This window comes from Periplaneta americana, chromosome 8 (genome assembly GCF_040183065.1).
Source record: "Periplaneta americana isolate PAMFEO1 chromosome 8, P.americana_PAMFEO1_priV1, whole genome shotgun sequence".
Taxonomy (NCBI): domain Eukaryota; kingdom Metazoa; phylum Arthropoda; class Insecta; order Blattodea; family Blattidae; genus Periplaneta; species Periplaneta americana.
In genome coordinates this window covers 86,258,641-86,280,063 of record NC_091124.1, presented here as the reverse complement: position 1 = coordinate 86,280,063, position 21,423 = coordinate 86,258,641, and the positions used below count along the sequence as shown (strand labels likewise).

General features: G+C 35.7%; 1 protein-coding gene and 2 non-coding genes across 3 annotated transcripts in view; 1 reads left to right on the top strand and 2 right to left on the bottom strand.

Annotated features, from left to right (window-relative positions):
• Window positions 1-1,521: 1,521 nt before the first annotated feature.
• On the bottom strand, window positions 1,522-1,622 carry TRNAI-UAU (transfer RNA isoleucine (anticodon UAU)). Its single transcript has 2 exons — window positions 1,585-1,622; window positions 1,522-1,557 (listed from the first exon to the last, which is right to left on the bottom strand). It is a non-coding gene; the product is annotated as a tRNA-Ile (tRNA).
• A 93-nt stretch (window positions 1,623-1,715) lies between these two features.
• On the bottom strand, window positions 1,716-1,788 carry TRNAK-CUU (transfer RNA lysine (anticodon CUU)). Its single transcript has one exon. It is a non-coding gene; the product is annotated as a tRNA-Lys (tRNA).
• Window positions 1,789-6,668: 4,880 nt separating this feature from the next.
• Window positions 6,669-21,423, top strand: part of LOC138704851 (G-protein coupled receptor 143-like) — a 31,024-nt gene continuing 16,269 nt past the window's right edge. The window contains exon 1 of the mRNA XM_069833165.1: window positions 6,669-6,846. Coding sequence (XP_069689266.1) covers window positions 6,697-6,846 — 150 coding nt within the window. The 5' untranslated portion in view covers window positions 6,669-6,696. The remainder of the gene's footprint in view (window positions 6,847-21,423) is intronic.

Here is a 21,423-nt window from a genome sequence, read left to right as displayed (position 1 = left end):
GAACTGGATGCCACGGGTGAAGTCGAGAACATCACGAAGCTGCAGCTGTACTCGTTCACAGAACAGTGGGTACGAATCTGCTATGTATGGTGGCTTTTAATAATTCTGTATAGTTACTGACGAGGTCTAGGAATAACTGACGGGACTTGCACTTCGAGGTTTTGCTCACACTGCAAATGGGTAAATACTCGGTGGCAGTGGTAACTAATTGCCAGGCTTCAGTCCAGAACACAGAAGCGCATGAAGTTACGAACACGCGGACTACTGTATTGTGTAGATCGAGGGAATGGAGATGGAGCGCGCAGTTACTCCTTGCCTCAACATGTAAACATTCAGTCACAGTAGGACACAAAATAAGTGTTCACGTTTACAGATATGATATAATACAATGTATTTCTACTACAGAAAATAATTACGTGTTTCAACTTACATTATACTAAACATGCTTCAAAAATATGCGAGTAAAATAATCATTTTCTGTGTGATAGAAGAAAAGGAAAAGTATACAGTGCATAAAATAATTTTCTTCATAATTCATTGCACCGAATTACAAAGCACATTCGCAATGCATCACAAGAAAAGCATCTCCAATTTTCACTCTATATATATATATATATATAATTTTTTTTTCAAGAAATGCTTTGAAATACTTAATTTTTGACCTTGCTGAATGGAATATTGACATGTACCAGCATTTAGCACATACACAAAAGTCAATGAATACTTTTTTAATTTTCTATATCTGATTTTGATGTTGAAGGCCTCTCTTGACTGTGTAATTTAATATTTTCCATGTGCCTTTTACTATTACAGTGTTTTTCAAAGAATAGAGTTCTGTCTGTCATACTTTTTTGCACAATTTTTAAAATGCATTTTTTCCTTCCTTTCTGAACTTCTTCATAAGTTCGTTTGAAGGAAACGCTTGGTGTTCTTAATTTTCCACATGTTCCTCAGGACTGTGAATTATAAAACTGTGAAATTAACACTAACACAAATATGGATACATAAATATTTAAATAAAGAAATAAATAAATGAAATAAGATAAAATATACTTGTTTAGTCACAGGATTTCAAGTACGTATGGTGAACCACGTCAAGCACCAATAAAAAGATGGTAATGCACTTTGTTACGAAACCAACTGTACGCTCGCAGTGCCACCCCACTCCACGGGTCGTGACGTCATTTATACTCCGTGCTTTCCAAACTTCAGTCTTGTGACTCGGTGACCCTAGACCAAGGCCTGCTAATTACACTCAATAATGACAATAAATAATAAACACAATATTAATAAAAATACAATTAATAATAAATTAATAATACTTACTTACAAATGGCTTTTAAGGAACCCGCAGATTCATTGTCGCCCTCACATAAGCCAGCCATCAGTCCTTATGTTGTGCAAGATTAATCCAATCTCTATCATCATATCCCACCTCCCTCAAATCCATTTTAATATAGGCCTAATTGATATAGCATCATTAAATAAGAGATTTAAAATGGTACTTGGTTTTAAAATATTTTCCCCAGGTGAGGCTCGAACTCACAACCCCGGCATCTCTCGGTTCAGATACGAGCACTGTCTTATAAGTACCGTGCGCTAACCAATTGCGCCACTGGGGAATGCGAGGAACTGTTTCAAATATTTCTATGTCGTTTCTGTATTTTCTTGCTCGTTGTTCAACTAAAAACTTTGACATTTACCGTAAAAAAACTCGCCCAACGTGGGGCTCGAACCCACGACCCTGAGATTAAGAGTCTCATGCTCTACCGACTGAGCTAGCCGGGCACTCAAGGACTTGCTTACTTACTAAACTACTTACTATTTGAAAGTGCTGAAAATGCTCATAGTTGGAAAATAGACTTTGGACCTAACAAAGCCTTTGAATCCAGTTTGAATGGAATAGCTTACTGGGGAAGGTTAGGAAGTCTAATACGTCTGAGTAAAGATGACCACGGTTATGATGATGATGATGATGATGATGATGATGATGATGATGACAAAACTATTATTATTATTATTATTATTATTATTATTATTATTATTATTTACTTACAAATGGCTTCTAAGGAACCCACAGGATCATTGCCGCCCTCACATAAGCCCGCCATCGGTCCCTGTCCTGTGCAACATTAATCCCACCTCCCTCAAATCCATTTTAATACTATCCTCCTATCTACGTCTCGGCCTCCCCAAAGGGCTTTTTTCCTCCGGCCTTCCAACTAACACTCTATATGCATTTCTGGATTCGCCCATGCGTGCTACATGCCCTGCCCATCTCAAACGTCTGGATTTAATATTCCTAATTATGTCAAATGAAGAATATAATGCACGCAGTTCTGCGTTGTGTAACTTTCTCCATTCTCCTGTAACTTCATTCCTTTTAGCCCCAAATATTTTCCTAAAAATCTTATTCTCAAACATCCTTAATCCATGTTCCTCTCTCAAAGTGAGAGTCCAAGTTTCACAACCATACAGAACAACCGGTAATATAACTGTTTTATAAATTCTAACTTTAAGATTTTTTGACAGCAGACTAGATGACAAAAGCTTCTCAACCGAATAATAACACGCATTTCTCATATTATTTTATTCTGCGTTTAATTTCCTCCCGAGTGTCATTTATATTTGTTACTGTTGCTCCAAGATATTTGAATTTTTCCACCTCTTCGAAAGATAAATCTCCAATTTTTATATTTCCATTTCGTACAATATTCTGGTCACAAGACATAATCATATACTTTGTCTTTTAGGGGTTTACTTCCAAACCTATCGCTTCACTTGCTTCAAGTACAATTTCCGTGTTTTCCCTAATCGTTCGTGGATTTTCTCCTAACATATTCACGTCATCTGCATAGACAAGAAGCTGATGTAACTCGTTCAATTCTAAATCCTCTGTGTTATCCTGAACTTTACTAATGGCATATTCTAGAGCGAAGTTAAAAAGTAAAGGTGATAGTGCATCTCCTTGCTTTAGCCCACAATGAATTGGAAAAGCATCAGACAGAAGTTGGCCTATAAGGTCTCTGCTGTAAGTTTTATTAAGACACATTTTAGTTAATCGAACTAGTTTCTTGGGAATACCAAATTCAATAAGAATATTATATAAAACTTCTCTCTTAACCGAGTCATATGCCTTTTTGAAATCTATGAATAACTGATGTACTGTACCCGTAACTCCCATTTTTTCTCCAATATCTGTCGAATACAAAAAATCTGATCAATAGTCGATGTATTACGCCTAAAACCACACTCATGATCTCCAATAATTTCATCTACATACGGAGTTAATCTTCTCAAAAGAATATTGGAGAAAATTTTGTACGACGTCAACAAAAGTGATATTCCTCGAAAGTTACCACAGTCTTGTCCCCCTTCTTAAAAATAGGTGCAATTATGGACTCCTTCCATTGTTATGGTACAATTTCCTTTTCCCAAATAGCAAGTATAAGCTTATAAATTTCGGTAGATAATGCGCTTCCACCCTCTTGTATTAATTCAGCTGGAATTTGGTCGATACCTGGAGACTTATACTTTTTCAGATTTTCTATCGCAATTTCGACTTCAGAAAGTGTGGGTTCGGGTATAAATGGCTCAGCAGTTTGTATTTGAATTTCGTCTCGATCATTTCTATTTGGCCTATGTACATTTAGTAGTTGTCCAAAATAGTTCTTCCACCTGTTAAGAATTGAATGATAGTCTGCAAACAAGTCACCATTCTCATCCTTGATCCACGTTTACCCTTGGCTGATATCCGTTCTTAAATTCCTTTATACCCTTATATAAATCTCGAATGTTTTTATTCTTACTATTTGTTTCTACCTCATTCAGTGTTTCCTTCAAGTAATCTCTCTTCCTATTCCTAAGTGTACGATTTGCTTCCTGTCTTCCATTGAAATAATTATCTCTATTCTCCTCAACTGGATCCTGTAAGAATTTCAATTTTGCCTGTTTCCTTCTTTCTACTATTGTGCAACAATCTTCATCAAACCACGGTTTCTTTTTCTTAGTTTCATAATAACCTATGCTCTACTCAGCTGTAATTTTGGTAGTATCTCTGATATTTTTCCACTCGCTATTAATGTATAGCTCTTTCTCAACTTCGTCGGAGCTTTCTAAAGTGGCTAACCTATTTGAAATTTCGATCTGATAATGTTACTTAGTTTCCTCGTCCTTTAATTTCAGGATATTGAATCTATTAATATTAACTTGTTGCTCTACTCGCTTGGCTACTGATAATCTTTCTCTTAATTCTCCAATTACTAAATAATGGTCAGAATTACAGTCTGCCCCCCTGAAAGTTCGAATGTCTGCTATACTAGTATGTCTTCGTTTATCTATCAAGATGTGATCTACAGTAGAACCTATATTATCCGTGATAATCAAGGGGGTGAACTGAACGGTTAACCGAAAACATCGGATAATCCGTATCATAAAATATTTTCGTAAATTAAGTGCATAACACAGTTTCATAATTTCCACTGTGTGTTTAACATGCTAGATTGTGAATCAGAAGTTTACCGGTAATAATATAAGTCCGGTTGTCAACAATGGTTTTATAAGGGCCAAGATAAGAATAGTAGAGGTTTCTTGTTGTAGATTTGCAGATTTTACACACTTCATTCTTGTTTTTAATTAAATCGCGCACAATGTAATTTCAATCTCGTATTCTGATGCGAGAGGAGCCGTGATTTGTCTTTTCCCATATCGATCAATTATTTAGGGCCTATTTGTATTTTATTTTGATAGTAAAACACTTTTGACACCCGTGGAAGATAATTTGGATAGAAATTATGTAGTACGAGCACTCGAACAGTAGAATAAAGACTGAATGCTGCACGAGTTTGCTCTAAATTTTGCGGAAGTGTTTGGGACCATTTCTTTGAAAGCAGGTAGTGATTATTTCACAATTTGGGAAAAACACTTTCAAGTAGGCCTACCGGTAACTGTTCCTATTGCTGACAGTACACTTGTAATATGTAAGGATAAAGGCTTATAATAACAGACTCTAGAAAAGAATAGGTACTAATATAAGGAATAGCACTACATACTTTTTTTTCCGCAGCAAATAAAGAAAATGGAGTGAGAGAAAGACAGTCGGATAATCCGCTGATCGGTTAATAGGGTGACGGATAATCGGGGTTCTACTGTATTTGGTTTTGTGTCAATCCATCTGGAGAAGTCCAGGTATATTTATGTATATCCTTATGGGGGAATGTTGTACTTTTGACAATTAAATTTGTTGATGTGGCAAAGTTGACTAACCTAATTCCATTGTCATTACTAGTTATGCGTAGGCTCTCTTTTCCAATAGTCGGTTTAAAAATATCCTCCCGTCCTACTTTAGCATTGAAATCTCTCAATAAAATTTTCATGTGATATCTAGATAACTGCTCAAAAGTGTGTTCCAATTCCTCATAGAAGCTATCCTTTATATGATCGTCTTTCTCTTCTGAAGGGGCGTGAGCATTTGATATCGCACCATCAACCCTTAAGTACTAAATATGATAACCTAAATTCGACCTTTTTTACTGCTGATTTTATTCTTTTAGGTCAATGTAAAGTATCTACCGCCCACTGAGCGTTGACTTCAATTTTAGAATAGACACCGACGCACTTAGGTTAGGTTAGGTTAGTTTAGGCTTTTATTATCCCGTCAAGATGAAGGTGAAAGCGATTGAGTGTGCTTTTTGTTTTCTATGTTGGCAGTTCAAGTGCAGTTCCTATAATGGGCGGAACATAAGTAACATTCACCTTCTTTTATGAACAAAGAATCCTGTTCCTAATTGGTGATTATTGTTTCCCTCCCCATAATAGAACAAGTAATCTATTTGTGATATGCCATTCCCATCTAACCTAACCTCTTGTACTCCCACGAAGTTTATTTATATCTGGCTAGTTCTTTTGTTACTAATGTTATCCCTCCTGTCCTATAAAGTCTAGTTACGTTCCAAGTTCCAAATCCCATAACCAATAAATTAATAATAATAATAATAATAATAATAATAATAATAATAATAATAATAATAATTACTAGTAATAATAATAATAATAATAATAATAATAATAATAGGTTCGAATCTGCTAGCGTTGATTACCTGGCTGGGTTTGTTTCGAAGTTTTCCCCAAATGTGAGGCGAATGTCTGATAATCCTTTGTCTCCACAAACACCGTTTTGCTAGCACCAGTCCCATCGATCTTAAGACAGCTGCATACTGTATTGATATAGTGTCGTTAAATAGCCTATTAAAAATAAACAAAAACATTCTTACGTTAAGTGGTATTCGAACACAACAGTGGTTTAGATTGTACCTTAACCGTTACGTAATGTTAGCCCACCATAACCAGAGATTCATTTTATTATTTCCAGGGAACTTAAACTGTCCTGATTAAAACCTAACTCCAAGATAATCTGTAATTCGCAATTAATTTTCACGTGTCATACTTCCAATTCCGGCTGCATGCCATAGGATTATGTCGCTTTATCAATGTTACAAAATATATTAATCGGCTTCCACAATGTCTGTCGCCGTTAAACTGCTGTATAATTAAAGCAGTTCATCTGTCTTTGTTGTATATGTGGGGCATGCGCAACGGGTCGTTCCCTAAACTCCCCACTTCTACAGCTTCAGGTTACCTGTAGTTCAAGATACAAGTTACATAAACGACAGCAAGACAAGCACGCAGTCATCAAACATGGCAGATCCTACAATACAAACTTTTTGCTGTCATCGTCCTAACACAACGGATTCACCTGTGAATTTCTTGATGGAATTTCATTCCGACTTGTATAATACTGTGTGTGTAGCTTCTTCATTACTTGGAATAGCTGGAGCAATTTACCAGGTATGGTATCTTTATTTTCGACTTTCACGTGATTTAAGTACTAAACGGGCACATGGTGGGACTCTCACAACGTGGGTTTAGCACGAGACAAAGTCTCTACCAAACATAATTTAGGATATCATGGTTTAATTTAATATTAACAATATTTTAGTTACTGTTGTGAATTGTTTTGACAGATTTTAAACAATACACATAGGCCCTACGTTTTTTCGAATATTTTGAAGCTGAAGTGAAATGTAGCTAAAGAGCAGAAGTGGCTTATGTGGAACTGAACGAAGACGAGATCTACTAAGTTCTTTGTTAACATCTACGCATTTGCGATGCAAGAGCTTTTGTTTAGTCCAGAAGTTCCCAACCGATGTGTCGCGCAGCCCCTTGGAGTGTGTCGCGGAATTTTGGAACTGAAATAAAAATTGATGCCATCAAGAAAGTCTCTTTACAGCGCATGTTTTATTTACAACAAAATCTTTGATATGGTACATTTTATTTTGAAACAGACTTTACCAATGAAACGTGAACACCTGCAACAATGCTCAGTTTAATTTTTCTGCCTGGCGATAATTCCAATGAAAGTGAACACTAGCAACAATGCTTTGTAATTCGTTTACTTTTCCGACTTAGCAAAAAAAAAAAAAAAAGAGTTTAGAATCATCACAACATACTTGTCAGTTTCAGTATGTACGTGTGAGCGGTTGATATCACGACTGTTATCAAAAGTGCTTTATTTAGATTTTATCATGAAGAAATGTTTAATTCGAGAAAGAAAATATGAATCAAGTTCCGGGTTAGATGACAGCAATGCTAATTCAGATAATGTGAGTGAAAATTCCCTTCAGGGTTCACAAAAACGTACTGCGTTTTGTAAATATAGTGATGAATACTTGTAATATGGTTTTACATGGCGTGGAGAAGAATATAAACAAAATCCCGAGTGTCTTATATGCGGTAATGTTTTGCCAAATCAGTCGATGGTGCCGAGTAAACTAAAAATGTGTTTAGAACTGCCGTTTTCAAATTCATACTTCTGTGAATCAGCATTTTTCTGCCATGAAAATAGTGAAATCTAAAAAAAAAAAGGAACAGACTGCTGCATCTTGAAGATAATTTACGTGTTGGCTTATCAACCATATAAAACCACGTATAGAGACACTCTGTGCAACCCACCAAGCGCAGAATTTACATTAATTTAAATAAGTGAGTTAAAAAAGAAACAATAACAAAAATCTTTTATCGGTCATCCAGTATAGATAGGTTGGGATTTTTGATACACAGGTGCTGTAACTTTGTTTTTTTCCAATGCCACTCAAGTTGCTGCCTGTTTTCTTTCTTTCTTTTCTTTCTTTCTTTCTTTCCTTTTTTTTTTCCGATTGCGTGTTAACATCGACCTATCTACAACATTGGATGTCCCTCACTATAATCCCGACTCTGTTATTTCCGGCGTGACTCCGTCTCTTTGCTTACGTCTTAGAAAGTGAAAGCTCTATAAAGTCTAGGTAGGTAGTACCATTCGCCATTTTTGTTCTTACGTTTCCGAGCTACCATACGAGGAATCTATTTGCAACACCGTTAAACATTATCATGTCGTAACTCCTATGATAATAAATCAAACGCAATGTAATTCAGCAAATAATTGAGCGGCAAATAACGTCTTCGTGTGCTTTCTGCGAACGCCAACTAAAGAGCTAAAATGGCGGGCGATTATATCACAGTCTAATATATACAGTCGCGCAACTTCAACACTTTTTTTTTGCCACCATTCACGACACTAGCGCTCAAGCGGCAGGCAAGGCACTGGTCATAGGGTTGATACAGCCAGCACGTGCTTTAAAGGTATGCGAGATGTTATAATAACGTTTTAATTATGCGTCGGAATAAAGACAATGTGTGCAATGACGAAAATTGCAGTAACAACAAGTTTAAATCTCCGAATTTGCCGTTCTTCAGATTCCCTAAAGACCAAGAGAAAATCATAACTCAGTCATAACCTATAATCCACGCTGTAGGTAGCCTACGCATTGTGTTCTATAAAACATTTGTTAGTTATCAGTTACCTATTTGTATGTCAGGAAGGAAAGTTTAAATAAAAACAAAGTAAATACCTGTTACATTATATTATTGTTTTGCAGAAATCATGTGTAAAATCAGCAGTAGCGGTTGGTGGTCAAAATAATGAGTGTGCTACAATTTCTATATTGGCCTACTGTATACACTTATATGTATTTATCTTAATTTGAGACTCGCCTAGTGACGAAATATGAAATCCATACGACGTTCCTTCCTACTGCAGAACCTGTCAATTACCCTGGTGTTAAACCCTCCATCTTGGACATCATACTCTTTTCTATTGACAGTGTTACTTCACAGAATGGATCCTGTGAATTGTTGGAGGCTATGTATCGTAACAATTGAACAGCTCCATCTATATTCCGGAAGGCAGGTATTCCGTATAGAACTCAAAGTTGTGTCTTTAACACTCTTTTGTTCAGTACAGTATAGCTGTTGAGAGCAACTTCAAGTTAGCATTCAGGAAAATTAGGCTATCCAAAAATTTCCAGAAAATTTGCTGTTTAATAATTTTGTTGCATCTAGATAGCTTAAAGACTGGAAACGGTGAGTAGTTTTCTGAATTATACGGTCACATACTTCCTTGGCTTCAGTTTTCTGGGATTCCATTCTCCGTCGCTTGCCGACTGATTCAGGAGGAACCTCAAAAACCAGGTAGACGGCAGCAGCAGTCGGACACTTGAATTACCAAATAGGCCTACATTGTAAATAGTTCCGAGTTCTTCCACAAACAAGCATTCTCTCGTTACGCTTTACTTTTGCAATCTCCAAGCTGTGTTGTGCTGAAGCTGACTACAGCACTTCCCCGCGTAAAAATAGCCAATCAGGGCAGTGATATCAGCTTCGCACATGCGCATTAATTGTCTACATTCTCATTTAGAGTTTTGAGTAGCACATTGTACCCCCTGAGGCACCAAAGAGCTAAGAGCGAAGACTAAACACTCTATAACGCGTCATGAACATAACCACGGAAAATTGTCAAATGGCAGATCAGATACTATGGTGGTATTGCAAATACATTATTTGAGCAAAAATTATCATTGTGCTGTAGCACTGTAGCACATAAGGACGGGCCGCCCCTGGTAAAATGTGTAACCATTCCGATTTGGATAACATATCTACAGTTTTTAATGCAAGTAATTCCATAATTTTTGTATTCGTGTTTTTTTCTTTATATTTTTCAAAAGTTTAATGTTATATTGCATTCAAGTAGGGATTATGGTGTTAATTTTTCAAGAATTCATGGCGTATTATAATCCTTTTGCAAAATATTCACTACTTGAATAAATCCAGACTGTGTTGATAAATTTCTGATGTGTTGGTGTAGATTCACGTGGCAGACGTATTAGGTTCTCAAGAAATAAAAGAGCCTTTTTAAATTTAATATAAAAAGCAATCTTTTCTCTAATAATATGCATGACTGTTATTGGTGTTGATTTTACATTACCAGTGATTATTTGAGCCGTTCAGAGCAGAAGTGGTATAAGTCAAAATTAGGTAATGAGGTTTAAAGTAAAAATTCTGTAAAATACAGCGCAAGGTAGCAATTAATATATCCTTCGTGTTATTCACTGACTACTAATAGTTTAAATAAATTCCATATTAATTGCTACTTTGCGCTGTATTTTACAGAATGTTTACTTTAACTCTCATTACCCATTTTTGACTTACACCACTTCTGCTCTGAAAATAAAATTAGGCCTACATTTTCTGAGTTAATTGAAGTTACAATTTTTTCAACAAAATTGTGTATTCATTTGTTCTCACCTACGTCATAATAACAGTAAGTGCATGTAAATTACGTATTATATAGCTAGGGTAAGTTAAAATTAAGCTTATATGTGAAAACTGGAAATGTAATGTAAAATGGGGTAAACTTTCCATAAAAATTTAAACCATAATATCAGCACTATTAGCGACTCAAAATAATAATAAAAAAATTGAAAAATAATTAAATTCATAAATCAATGTCTGTCAAATTAAGGTTTAAATCTTCCCCTTTTTTATTTTTAAGTTTACCTCAGCGGCCGAGTTTACCCCAATTTGCGGTATGGAAAATACAGTAGTTAATTTCTCAGGAAATAGGGAGAGGAGTTCACCACGCGATATACCGTACGAGATATGCCCAACAATTTTGACTCTTCTCACAGGAAATATAGAGTTCCAATGGTTCATAAATATATTTAGGAATGAATTGAATTAACTGTCCACGTACAAACAATTATATTATTTCAAACCATGATACGTGATCAGGGCCATGATTCAGTTGTAAGGAGCAGAAAGAATTACGTTTATTCCCAGCTTCTGAAACTTGTAGATTAACTGCGTGTGAAATTCTTCTAGGATTCTAAAGTAAAATTAATAAGAACCATATACACTTACTGTATAACATAAAAATATAAAACAAATTACGCAAAACCCGTTTTCTGATGTGTTATCATATGTCGTGTGCACACTTTTAACTTGCCTGCCGCTAGAGGGCTACTGTCGCGCCAGCTGTCAAATGTTTGCATATTTTATACGTATGAATTGCGCGACTGTATATATTAGACTGTGATTATATCTTAGCCGGCAACGACTATAGTCCCGTCGCTCTAATTTCCGGCAGCCAATCCCGTTGCCAGTCGGCTATATTTAAACGTGTGCGTCTTGTGATTCGCTGATGCATTTCCTAAGGCTCGATGAATACTTAATATAAATACTCGATAAATACTTAATATAATCGCCCGCCATTTTGGCTCTTTCGTTGGGTTCGCAGAAAGCACACGAGGACGTTATTTGCCGCTCAATTATTTGCTCAATTACAGTGCATTTGATTTATTATCATAGGAGCTACGACATGATAATGTTTAACGGTGCGGGAAATAGATCCCTCGTCTCATAATTCGGCAACGAAAGAACAAAAATGGCGAACGATACTACCTACCTAGACTTTATAGAGCCTTCACTTCCTAAGACGTAAGCAAAGAGGAGTCACGCCGGGAATAACAGCGTCGCGACTATACATAGAAATTGATATAAATGATTTTTTTTTTCTGGCGGAACGCGCTGGAGCGGATTAGATCTTGAAAGTCTTAGTTGGACGAAAAGGAGTTTAAAAACGACAAAATATCCTTGCAGTGAACAGTAATCATCTCCTTACTCGCTATAAAATATTCTACCCAGAGTTCCATCATCCTTTTCTCTAGAAGAAAGCACTGGTTGCTGTTGTTATTATTATTATTATTATTATTATTATTATTATTATTATTATTATTATTATTACTATTAAAAATAAAAAATAAGCGTGTCGCGATATCGTGGGCGTTCAGTAAAGTGTGTCGTCAGTCAAAAAACCTTGGAACCACTGGTTTAGTCAACTGCCCCACTGTCAACCCCACAAGTGACACCAACAAGACATCACTCATAAGGCAACTAGGCCAGGAGATAATGGGGTAGGGTGACTAGTTACTTTCCCTCTCCATTACGTACATCGCTGACTAGTAACATATTACACTAATCAGACTTCAGAAGTAGGAAAACAATTATTTATTATTCTTCCTCTGACACATATCGTCAAGTAAGATCTGATGATAGATGTAAGCCAACATATCACTCAGAACCTCAATCAGAGTTAGATGCAAGTGTATGGGGAACAAAATGTTAAAGTGCCGTGAATTCTAGACTTGCAGTACTGGCAGTAGATCGAACCGTGGACTATTTGATACTGTAATTGTAACAGACTACTGAATTTTTGCTACTAATTTTCTCTTAATACTGCGAATTCTGTATTTTTTGTTTTACTGTTTTTCTGTTTTCATGTTCATGCTTAATCGATGTTGACTGATTATATTAGCCTAATAGTTGTTAATATGTAAATAATAATTATGCTAAGTAATTGATAGGGTATAATAGTTTTAGAGAATACTGTAAACTGTTACTCTAAATTATGATGCGTAACTTTACAATTAACATAAATCTGTCCAGACAATAAATTCCTTAATTTATTTAAAACGAATTTCACATAGACCGTCTTTTAATTGAAATCCAGTTCCATAGATAATGTTTTTTTTATTGGGTTATTTTACGACGCTGTATCAACATCTAGGTTATTTAGCGTCTGAATGATATGAAGGTGATAATTCCGGTGAAATGAGTCCGGGGTCCAGCACCGAAAGTTACCCAGCATTTGCTCATATTGGGTTGAGGGAAAACCCCGGAAAAAACCTCAACCAGGTAACTTTCCCCGACCGGGATTCGAACCCGGGCCACCTGGTTTCGCAGCCAGACACGCTGACCGTTACTCCACAGGTGTGGACTAGATAATGTTAGAAAACGCAATGAATAAATGGATTTAATCGTGGCGACCCGAGTTCAATCTCTGTCTCAGTCACGAAGAAATTTGTGGTGAACAGAACGGGCGCGAGGGTTTTTCTCGGGGTTCTCCAGTTTTCCCTCACCATTATCATCATTCTGCCATATTCTACAATGACCCTCACGCTGCGAGATTTCGAGCCAATCTCCAGCACAAATAAAAAATGGCTGCAAATTATACACATTTAATAAAGATTATTATGAATGAATTCAGGCCAAATTACAAAACAGACTAGTGATGATGATAATGGTGGAGGTGAACCTCTTATTTGTACTACCGGGAGGCCATTATTATTAGGATATTATTATTACTTACTTACTGGCTTTTAAGAAACCCGGAGGTTCATTGCCGCCCTCACATAAGCCCGCCATTGGTCCCTATCCTGAACAAGATTAATCCATTCTCTATCATCATATCCCACCTCCCTCAAATCCATTTTAATATTATCTTCCCATCTACGTCTCGGCCTTCCTAAAAGCCTTTTTCCCTCCGGCCTCCCAACTAACACTCTATATGCATTTCTGGATTCGCCCATAGGTGCTACATGCCCTGCCCATCTCAAACGTCTGGATTTAATGTTCCTAATTATGCCAGGTGAAGAATACATTGCGTGCAGTTCTGTGTTGTGTAACTTTCTCTATTCTCCTGTAACTTTATCCCTCTTAGCCCCAAATATTTTTCTAAGCACCTTATTCTCAAACACCCTTAACCTATGTTCCTCTCTCAACGAGAGAGTCCAAGTTTCACAACCATAAAGAACAACCAACCGGTAATATAACTGTTTTATAAATTCTTTCAGATTTTTTGACAGCAGACTGGATGATAAAATCTTCTCAACCAATTAATAACAGGCATTTCCTATATTTATTCTGTGTTTAATTTCCTCCTGAATATCATTTATATTTGTTAGTCCCAGATATTTAAATTTTTCCACTTCTTCAAAGCATAAATTTCCAATTTTTATATTTCCATTTCGTACAATATTCTCGTCACGAGACATAATCATATACTTTGTCTTTTCGGGATTTATTTCCAAACCTATCTCTTTACTTGCTTCCAGTACAATTCCCGTGTTTTCTCTAGTCGTTTGTGGATTTTCTCCTAACATATTCATGGATTATTATTATTATTATTATTATTATTATTATTATTATTATTATTATTATTATCATCATCATCATCATCATCACCATATCATCATCATCATCATCATCATCATCATCATAGGCGGAGATACGGGGAGAGGTATAGAGGAGCAATGCCCCTCCAGGTCAGAGTGATACAGACTACTGTTTCTGTCTAGCATTAGCTATGAGGAAAGCATAATTTTCTGCAAATTAATATGCAAATCAACGTTCACGTAATCGCTATGTTTCTAACATAAGTATAGACCAGAGATAAGTTCGTACCTAAACTGTTGAGTTGTGTGACCTTGAACTATATATGCACCGAATGAACAGTAGTAACACAACTCTCACCATCAACAAACCAGCAAAACAAATATGCGCAATCGGATGGTAACCAAACTTGTCTTCGTACCTTAGAATAAGAAACAAAATAAACAAATAATATTGTATTACAAAAACCTATTTGACAATTAAAATCTTCGTAATTTTCTATATAAAATTATTTACTCATACATACAAGAATGAACTCTGATTGAGGTTCTGGCTGATATGTACACGTCATCTATTATCAGGCAGTACATCTCACTTGACGGTATGTGTCAGAGGAAGAACAATAAAATTGTTTGTATACATCTGAAGTCTGATTAGTGTAATATGTAGCAAGTCAGCGATGTAAACAATGGAAGGAGAAAGAAACTAGCCATCCTACCCCATTACCTCCTGGCTTAATTTCCTAATGAGTGGTGTCTTGTTGGTATCGCATGTGAGGTTCAGACCTGTCTTTGGACAGTTGACTTAACAATAATATAGAAGAAGAATAACAAACAAAATACATAATTATATATATATATATGTGTGTGTGTGTGTGTGTGTGTGTGTGTGTGTGTGTGTGTGTGTGTGTGTGCGTGTGCGCGTGTGCGCGTGTGCGCGTGTGCGTGCGTGCGTGCGTGCGCGCTTGTTATTTGTTACAATAAAATAATAATGGTGTACTTTTCAGTTTATCAAAATATATTTTCTATGGTCTGAAAAAAATTCTACCTAGAAAATATTCCTCCTATATCACAAGACATAATTGGAGAAAATATGAAGTATGATATAATATCCCTTACTGCAGGGATTCCCAACCGGTGTGTCGCGACATATTGGTAGGTCGCGCAGCCCCATGGAATATGTCTCGAAATTTTTAAATTTAAAAATAAATTTTATGGCATCCAGAAAGTCTCTTTACAACGCATTTTCTTATTTCCGACGAAGTCTTTGATATGGTACATTTTACTTTGAGACAGACTTTACCAATGAAACGTGAACACCTGCAACAATGCTCGGTTTAATTTTTCTGCCTGGCGATAATTCGAATGAAAGTGAACACTGCAACAATGCTTAGTAATTCGTTTACTCTTCCCACTTAGTAATTAATAGAGTTTAGAATCGTCAGAACATATTGGTCAGTTTCAGTATATACGTATGAGCAGGTGATAGTGCAACTGTTTTATCAAAAGTGTTTTATTTATATTTTATCATGAACAAATTTTTAATTCGAAAAAGACAATCTGAATTAAGTTCTGGGTTAGATGACAGCAGTGCTAATTCAAATAATGTGACCGAATATTCTCTTCAAGGTTCACAAAAACGTACCTACTGCGTTTCGTAAATATAGTGATGAATACTTGCAATATGGTTTTACGTGTCGTGGCGATGAATATAAACAAAATCCCGAGTGTCTTATATGCGAAAATGTTTTGTCAAATCAGCCGATAGGCCTAGTGTCGAATAAACTAAAAAATATATTTGTAACTGCCGTTTTCAACGTCATAATTGTGTGAATCAGCATTTTCTATGAAAATAGTGAAATCTAAACAAAGGAACAGACTGCTACATCTTGAAGATGATATACGTGTTGGTCTGTCAACCATAAGCCCCGTATGAGTCATTCCACGTCAAATCGCACAAAATTATACAAATTTTGACCTTCATATTTCTGATTGCGTTTATATTTTTTTTACCAACTCTATGGGTTTAATAAACCAACAAGTGTACTTTTATTTCATCCTAAGTCCACATGTTTTTAAAATATTGCATGTTAAAATTCGTTAAAAATGTCGCACAATCCAACATTTAAAGCGTCATATTTCCGAGGATATTTATGTTAAATTTTTTTTAATGCATTTAAAAGCTTAAAGTACTGTCTTTTGTTAAATATTTACTAACTAATTTTAATATAATTATTACAAATATTTTTTTATGATTCAATTTTTAAAAGTTAGATATCAATGTGAAATAGCCGTATTAAAAATCTAAACAAATGCCTACTGGGTGCACTGAAGTATTCTTAATAATTCCAGAAAAAATCACAATGGGGTCTCCAATAGTTTAATGGAAATTTAATTACTTACGACGCAATGTGTAGCGGTCTGTGCAGCAGCAGTGGACGGGAAGCGTTGAAGCGCGCTGGGAGGTTATCGGCGCTGGATGATCGACTGAACGTTGCAAGATTACACACAGTAGGGATCAAGTCACTCGAGGAAACACTGCTAATTTACTTATTATGATATCCTCAAATATTTGTACATTATGCTTTTTAAACGTTTGTTTTCATTCACATTACACTTTAAATTTTCATTCGCCTACCTTCTTTCTTGAAAGAAAATTGTTTTAATAGGCCTAAATCTTCAGTTTTTGACAACGGAATGAAAGAATGTAATTTTAATGTACCAGTTATTGGTTTTAGATTGTGGTATCTGGCCTGCAAATTTTCAGTGTGGTTTTTGTGCTTATTCAATGGATAAAATATAAATGACACTTTAGAAATGTTTTTTGTGACCAATCAAACAGTTTTTTTTTTGGTGATGTTGTTTTATAGGTTCTTGTATAGGCTGCTCTCGTTGCAAGTCTTTTAACAGTTCCTCCAATGCCACCACATGGACTTTTACCATGCGACGTTGCAAAGAAGTGTCATTCAGCACGTGGTGCACGATTCAGCACTAATTCCATAATCGTCTTCATGTAAGCAATTATTTTTAAAATTATTTTTGTTTTTGTATTGTTAACTTGATCCATCGGAAAAGTAAATGATTTTTTTCATATCGTTGAATTCTTGCTTTAAGAAGTTGATTGCTTCGGATTGAAAACAATGAAAGGAATCGGTGTCATGTTTCATGCTTTCTGAGATGACGACAATATTTTTGTGACGAATTTCTGTATTTTCTTTGAAATATACTACGAAAGGATGTATTGTGTCTTGGCATTTTTTCCAATGCACACCTTGTACTCAATCTTGTATTACAAATGAATAATTTTCAGAAAAGTCTGCAATAGGCCTAACTATGTAATTTTCAGATTGTACATTTGCTTTCCTTTCCGTCAAAAATAAAATATGGCGACTTTTGAAGGGATGACGATGCATCTTCTACATGAAAAACTTTACTTGCTTGGAAGCCTTTTATTTTTTTTAACTTTTCACGGGGGTATCGTTTTCGTTGTAGTTTTCTTTTCCTGATAGGGGATTCTATTGACATCAAACTCTTGTTTAATTCCTCAATATTGGTGATTTCTAGCGCTGTATCCATAGGTCTGCTAGAATAAGAACTGGGATAATCACTCTCTCTGCCCGCACTTTTATTTGATTCATGTTTACTAATATCACAAGAACTACCGGCTTCACATATAATTTCATCTGACCTATCTGGAAGTTGATAGATTTTTTTTTTTTTTACGGAACGAATCACATATTCGCACATTCAAAGACTCCTTTAAATTGAGCTTTATCAATAAATCGCGACTTATGCGTCTTAGTGTTTTCTTTTTAAAAGCGTGATTAGAAAGGTCAAATGGATTTAAACACTTGTTATATATTACACGTTCTTTACCGTCACTGATGTTGTATAGAAGTCACGTCACTCCGTGAAATTCAAACCCTGACTGATTATTTTTCTCCTCTATATTTTGTCTCCTGCCATCTGTTTATTGCCATAAAGTTTACTGCCTTACCCAGCCTTGCTATCTTTAAACACTTCGCTATAATACAGTATAAACATACAGCATTGTGAAGGGCTCCCCCTCTTAGCTGTTCTGACAATAATAAGATACGGTAACTTTAGGTATTTACTGTTCCTTAAGGTATTGATCATTTGATGAATGAATGCATTTCTTTCGTAGTGTTGCGAGATCAGATATTACATGCAACGGGGGATTTCGTAAAAATTGCCGCCAACAGCCTTCCAGTCTATCTATGGCTACAAGTAGTACATTAGCTGGGAATCGCGAGCGCGTGCATGCCTCCGGAAAATAAATTGTTACAAATGTATGTGTGGAGATCCCACATTTCTAAATGCAGTAGTTTACAGATAATACACCAGGGAACAAGTCTATAATTTTTTCAGATTTTTAACTTGGCTATTTAATATAGTAATTATGCTTTGAAAAAGAAATGATTAAAAAAATACGCCAAATTTTAAATTTATTAGTGATAGGCCTAAAGTAATAAAAAGTGTTGTATTTAGTCTTTAAAATGCGCCAAACCGCAAATCTCAATTATTTGTAGACACAGAGTACCAAGTGAGTTTATATAATAGTGCGCGCATAATTTGCGTAATTTCAGATAGTCATAACTACACAAGTAATTAATAATTGTGAAAATAAAACAATACGGGAATACGGGTCTCTTTATTTGATGTCTGGAATTCATGAAAAAAAATTCGACCATTTCCGAGAAGGTAGTGTTTTATGGCTGTGCGATTTGACGTGGAATGACTCGTATAGAGAAATTCTGTGCAAAACCACCAAGCTCAAACCTGACATTAATTTAAACAAGTTAATTTTCAAAAATGATAATAAATATCTTTTATCGGACATACAGCATAGATAGGTTGGGATTTTTGACACATACTTTTTTTTTTTTGTAATGTCATTAAAGTTTTTTTTTTTGTGTTAACATCGACTTATCTACAACGCTGAATGTCCGACAATACAAAGAAGTTATCAATGCTTTTTTTTTTCTGGCGAAACGCGCTTGAACGGCGTTCTGGCACCTTTTTCTTGTATTTTTTTTTATCATGAAACAGAAATACTGTATGTATGAATAATCATGTTTTTAAATAAATTTTCTTTGAATTCCGCTTAGACCTTGAAAGTCTAAAAACGACATAATTCCCGTGCCGTGAACAATAGGCTAATCATCTTCCCGTCTGCTATAAAATATTCTACACAGAGTTCCACCACCTTTTTCTGCAGAAGAAAAACACTGATTGTTATATTATTATTATTATTATTATTATTATTATTATTATTATTATTATTATTATTATTATTATTAAAAACAAATAAGTGTGTCGCGAGGCGAGTAGTGGGCATTCAGTAAAGTGTGTCGTCAGTCAAAAAAGGGTCGGGAACCACAGCCTTACTGTATCAGCAAGTGAACAAACACAGATTTGTGAATCTTACAGTGTATTTCGTATATTGCACATCACATCATACTAAACTCATAATTCTTTACAAGAACACTTTTCATTTTTGCTTCAATGACTATTGGGTCTTCTGCGGATTGGTATATAGGCAATATTGAAGAGTAATTTATTCTTTCACATCTCGTGGAGTCAGTCATTTCTATATTTCAGGAATGCAGCAGAATGAATGTTGCATGCAGGCAATTGTTAAGCTGGGTCCACACTATGTAACAAAACATGTTATATAACAAAGTTATATAACTTGTAAAAACTGGAAGAAAATGTTATGTAACATGAGTTTTTTGTGTTATATAGCAAGTTATATGTTATCCATCGGGTGTTGGTAAAGATCAAAGAATGTTATAAAACATCGTTATATAACATGTTTGCGCATCATGTAACTTGTTATACAACACAGCCGCTGCATAAAAAGGTACGAATTGAGTATTGCTGGAATCATCACGTCATGTGTTTTGCATTACCGCGTAGTATCTTGTACGCATTCTCTGTGTACTTGACGTGATTATTCGTCTGTATTTTTTTAGTAGGTTATTTTACGACGCTTTATCAATATCTTAGGTTATTTAGCGTCTGAATGAGATGAAGGTGACAATGCCGGTGAAGTGAGTCCGGGGTCCAGCACCGAAAGTTACCCAGCATTTGCTCATATTGGGTTGAGGGAAAACCCCGGAAAAAACCTCAACCAGGTAACTTGCCCCAACTGGGAATCGAACCCGGGCCACCTGGTTTTGCGGCCAGACGCGCTAACTGTTACTCCACAGATGTGGACTCATCTGTGTTCCGAAGTCAACTTAGCATAATGTAATGGAACAAGACTGCAACTTATGAGTTAATTGAGCTGTTCAGAGGAAAACGGGTATTATGGGATCCGCAACAGATATGGACTACAAAGACAAATAGAAAGCACGACACATGGGCTGAATTGGGTGTTAATAAGAAAATGGATGTGCAAGAGGTTGAAAAGAAAATAAGAATCGCTATAGGACAGTTCCAGAGAGAATTAAAGAAAGGGAAAAGTGGAAATGGAGCAAACACTCAATACAAATCGAGATCGGTGTACTTCAAGATGCTCTTGTTTTTAAGAGACAAAATGAGTCAGTGATAGCTTCACATTCTCTGGCTCAATCTTGGATATGCTCTGCAAGATTAATCAAGTTCCTACCATCATATCCCACCTCCCTCAAATCCATTTTAATATTATTCTTCCACCTATGTCTCGGTATCCCCAAAGGTCTCTTTCCGTTAGGTCTTTCAACTAACACATTTATGAATTCGCCCATATATGCTACATGCCCTGCCCATCTCAAGTGTTCTCTAATGTTCCTAATTATGTTAGGTGAAGAATACAATGTGTACAGTTCTGCGTTGTGCAACTTTCTCCATTCTCCTGAAACTTCATTCCTCTTAGCCCCAAAGATTTTCCTAAGCACCTTATTCTCAAATACCCTTAGTCTCTGTTCCTTTCTCAGAGTGACACTTGTTTAGGAGATAATATTGAAAATGGTAAAGTTGAGCGTCTTACTCTTACTCTGTATAAAGAATAATAATGAATTATTTTACTGTATTATCG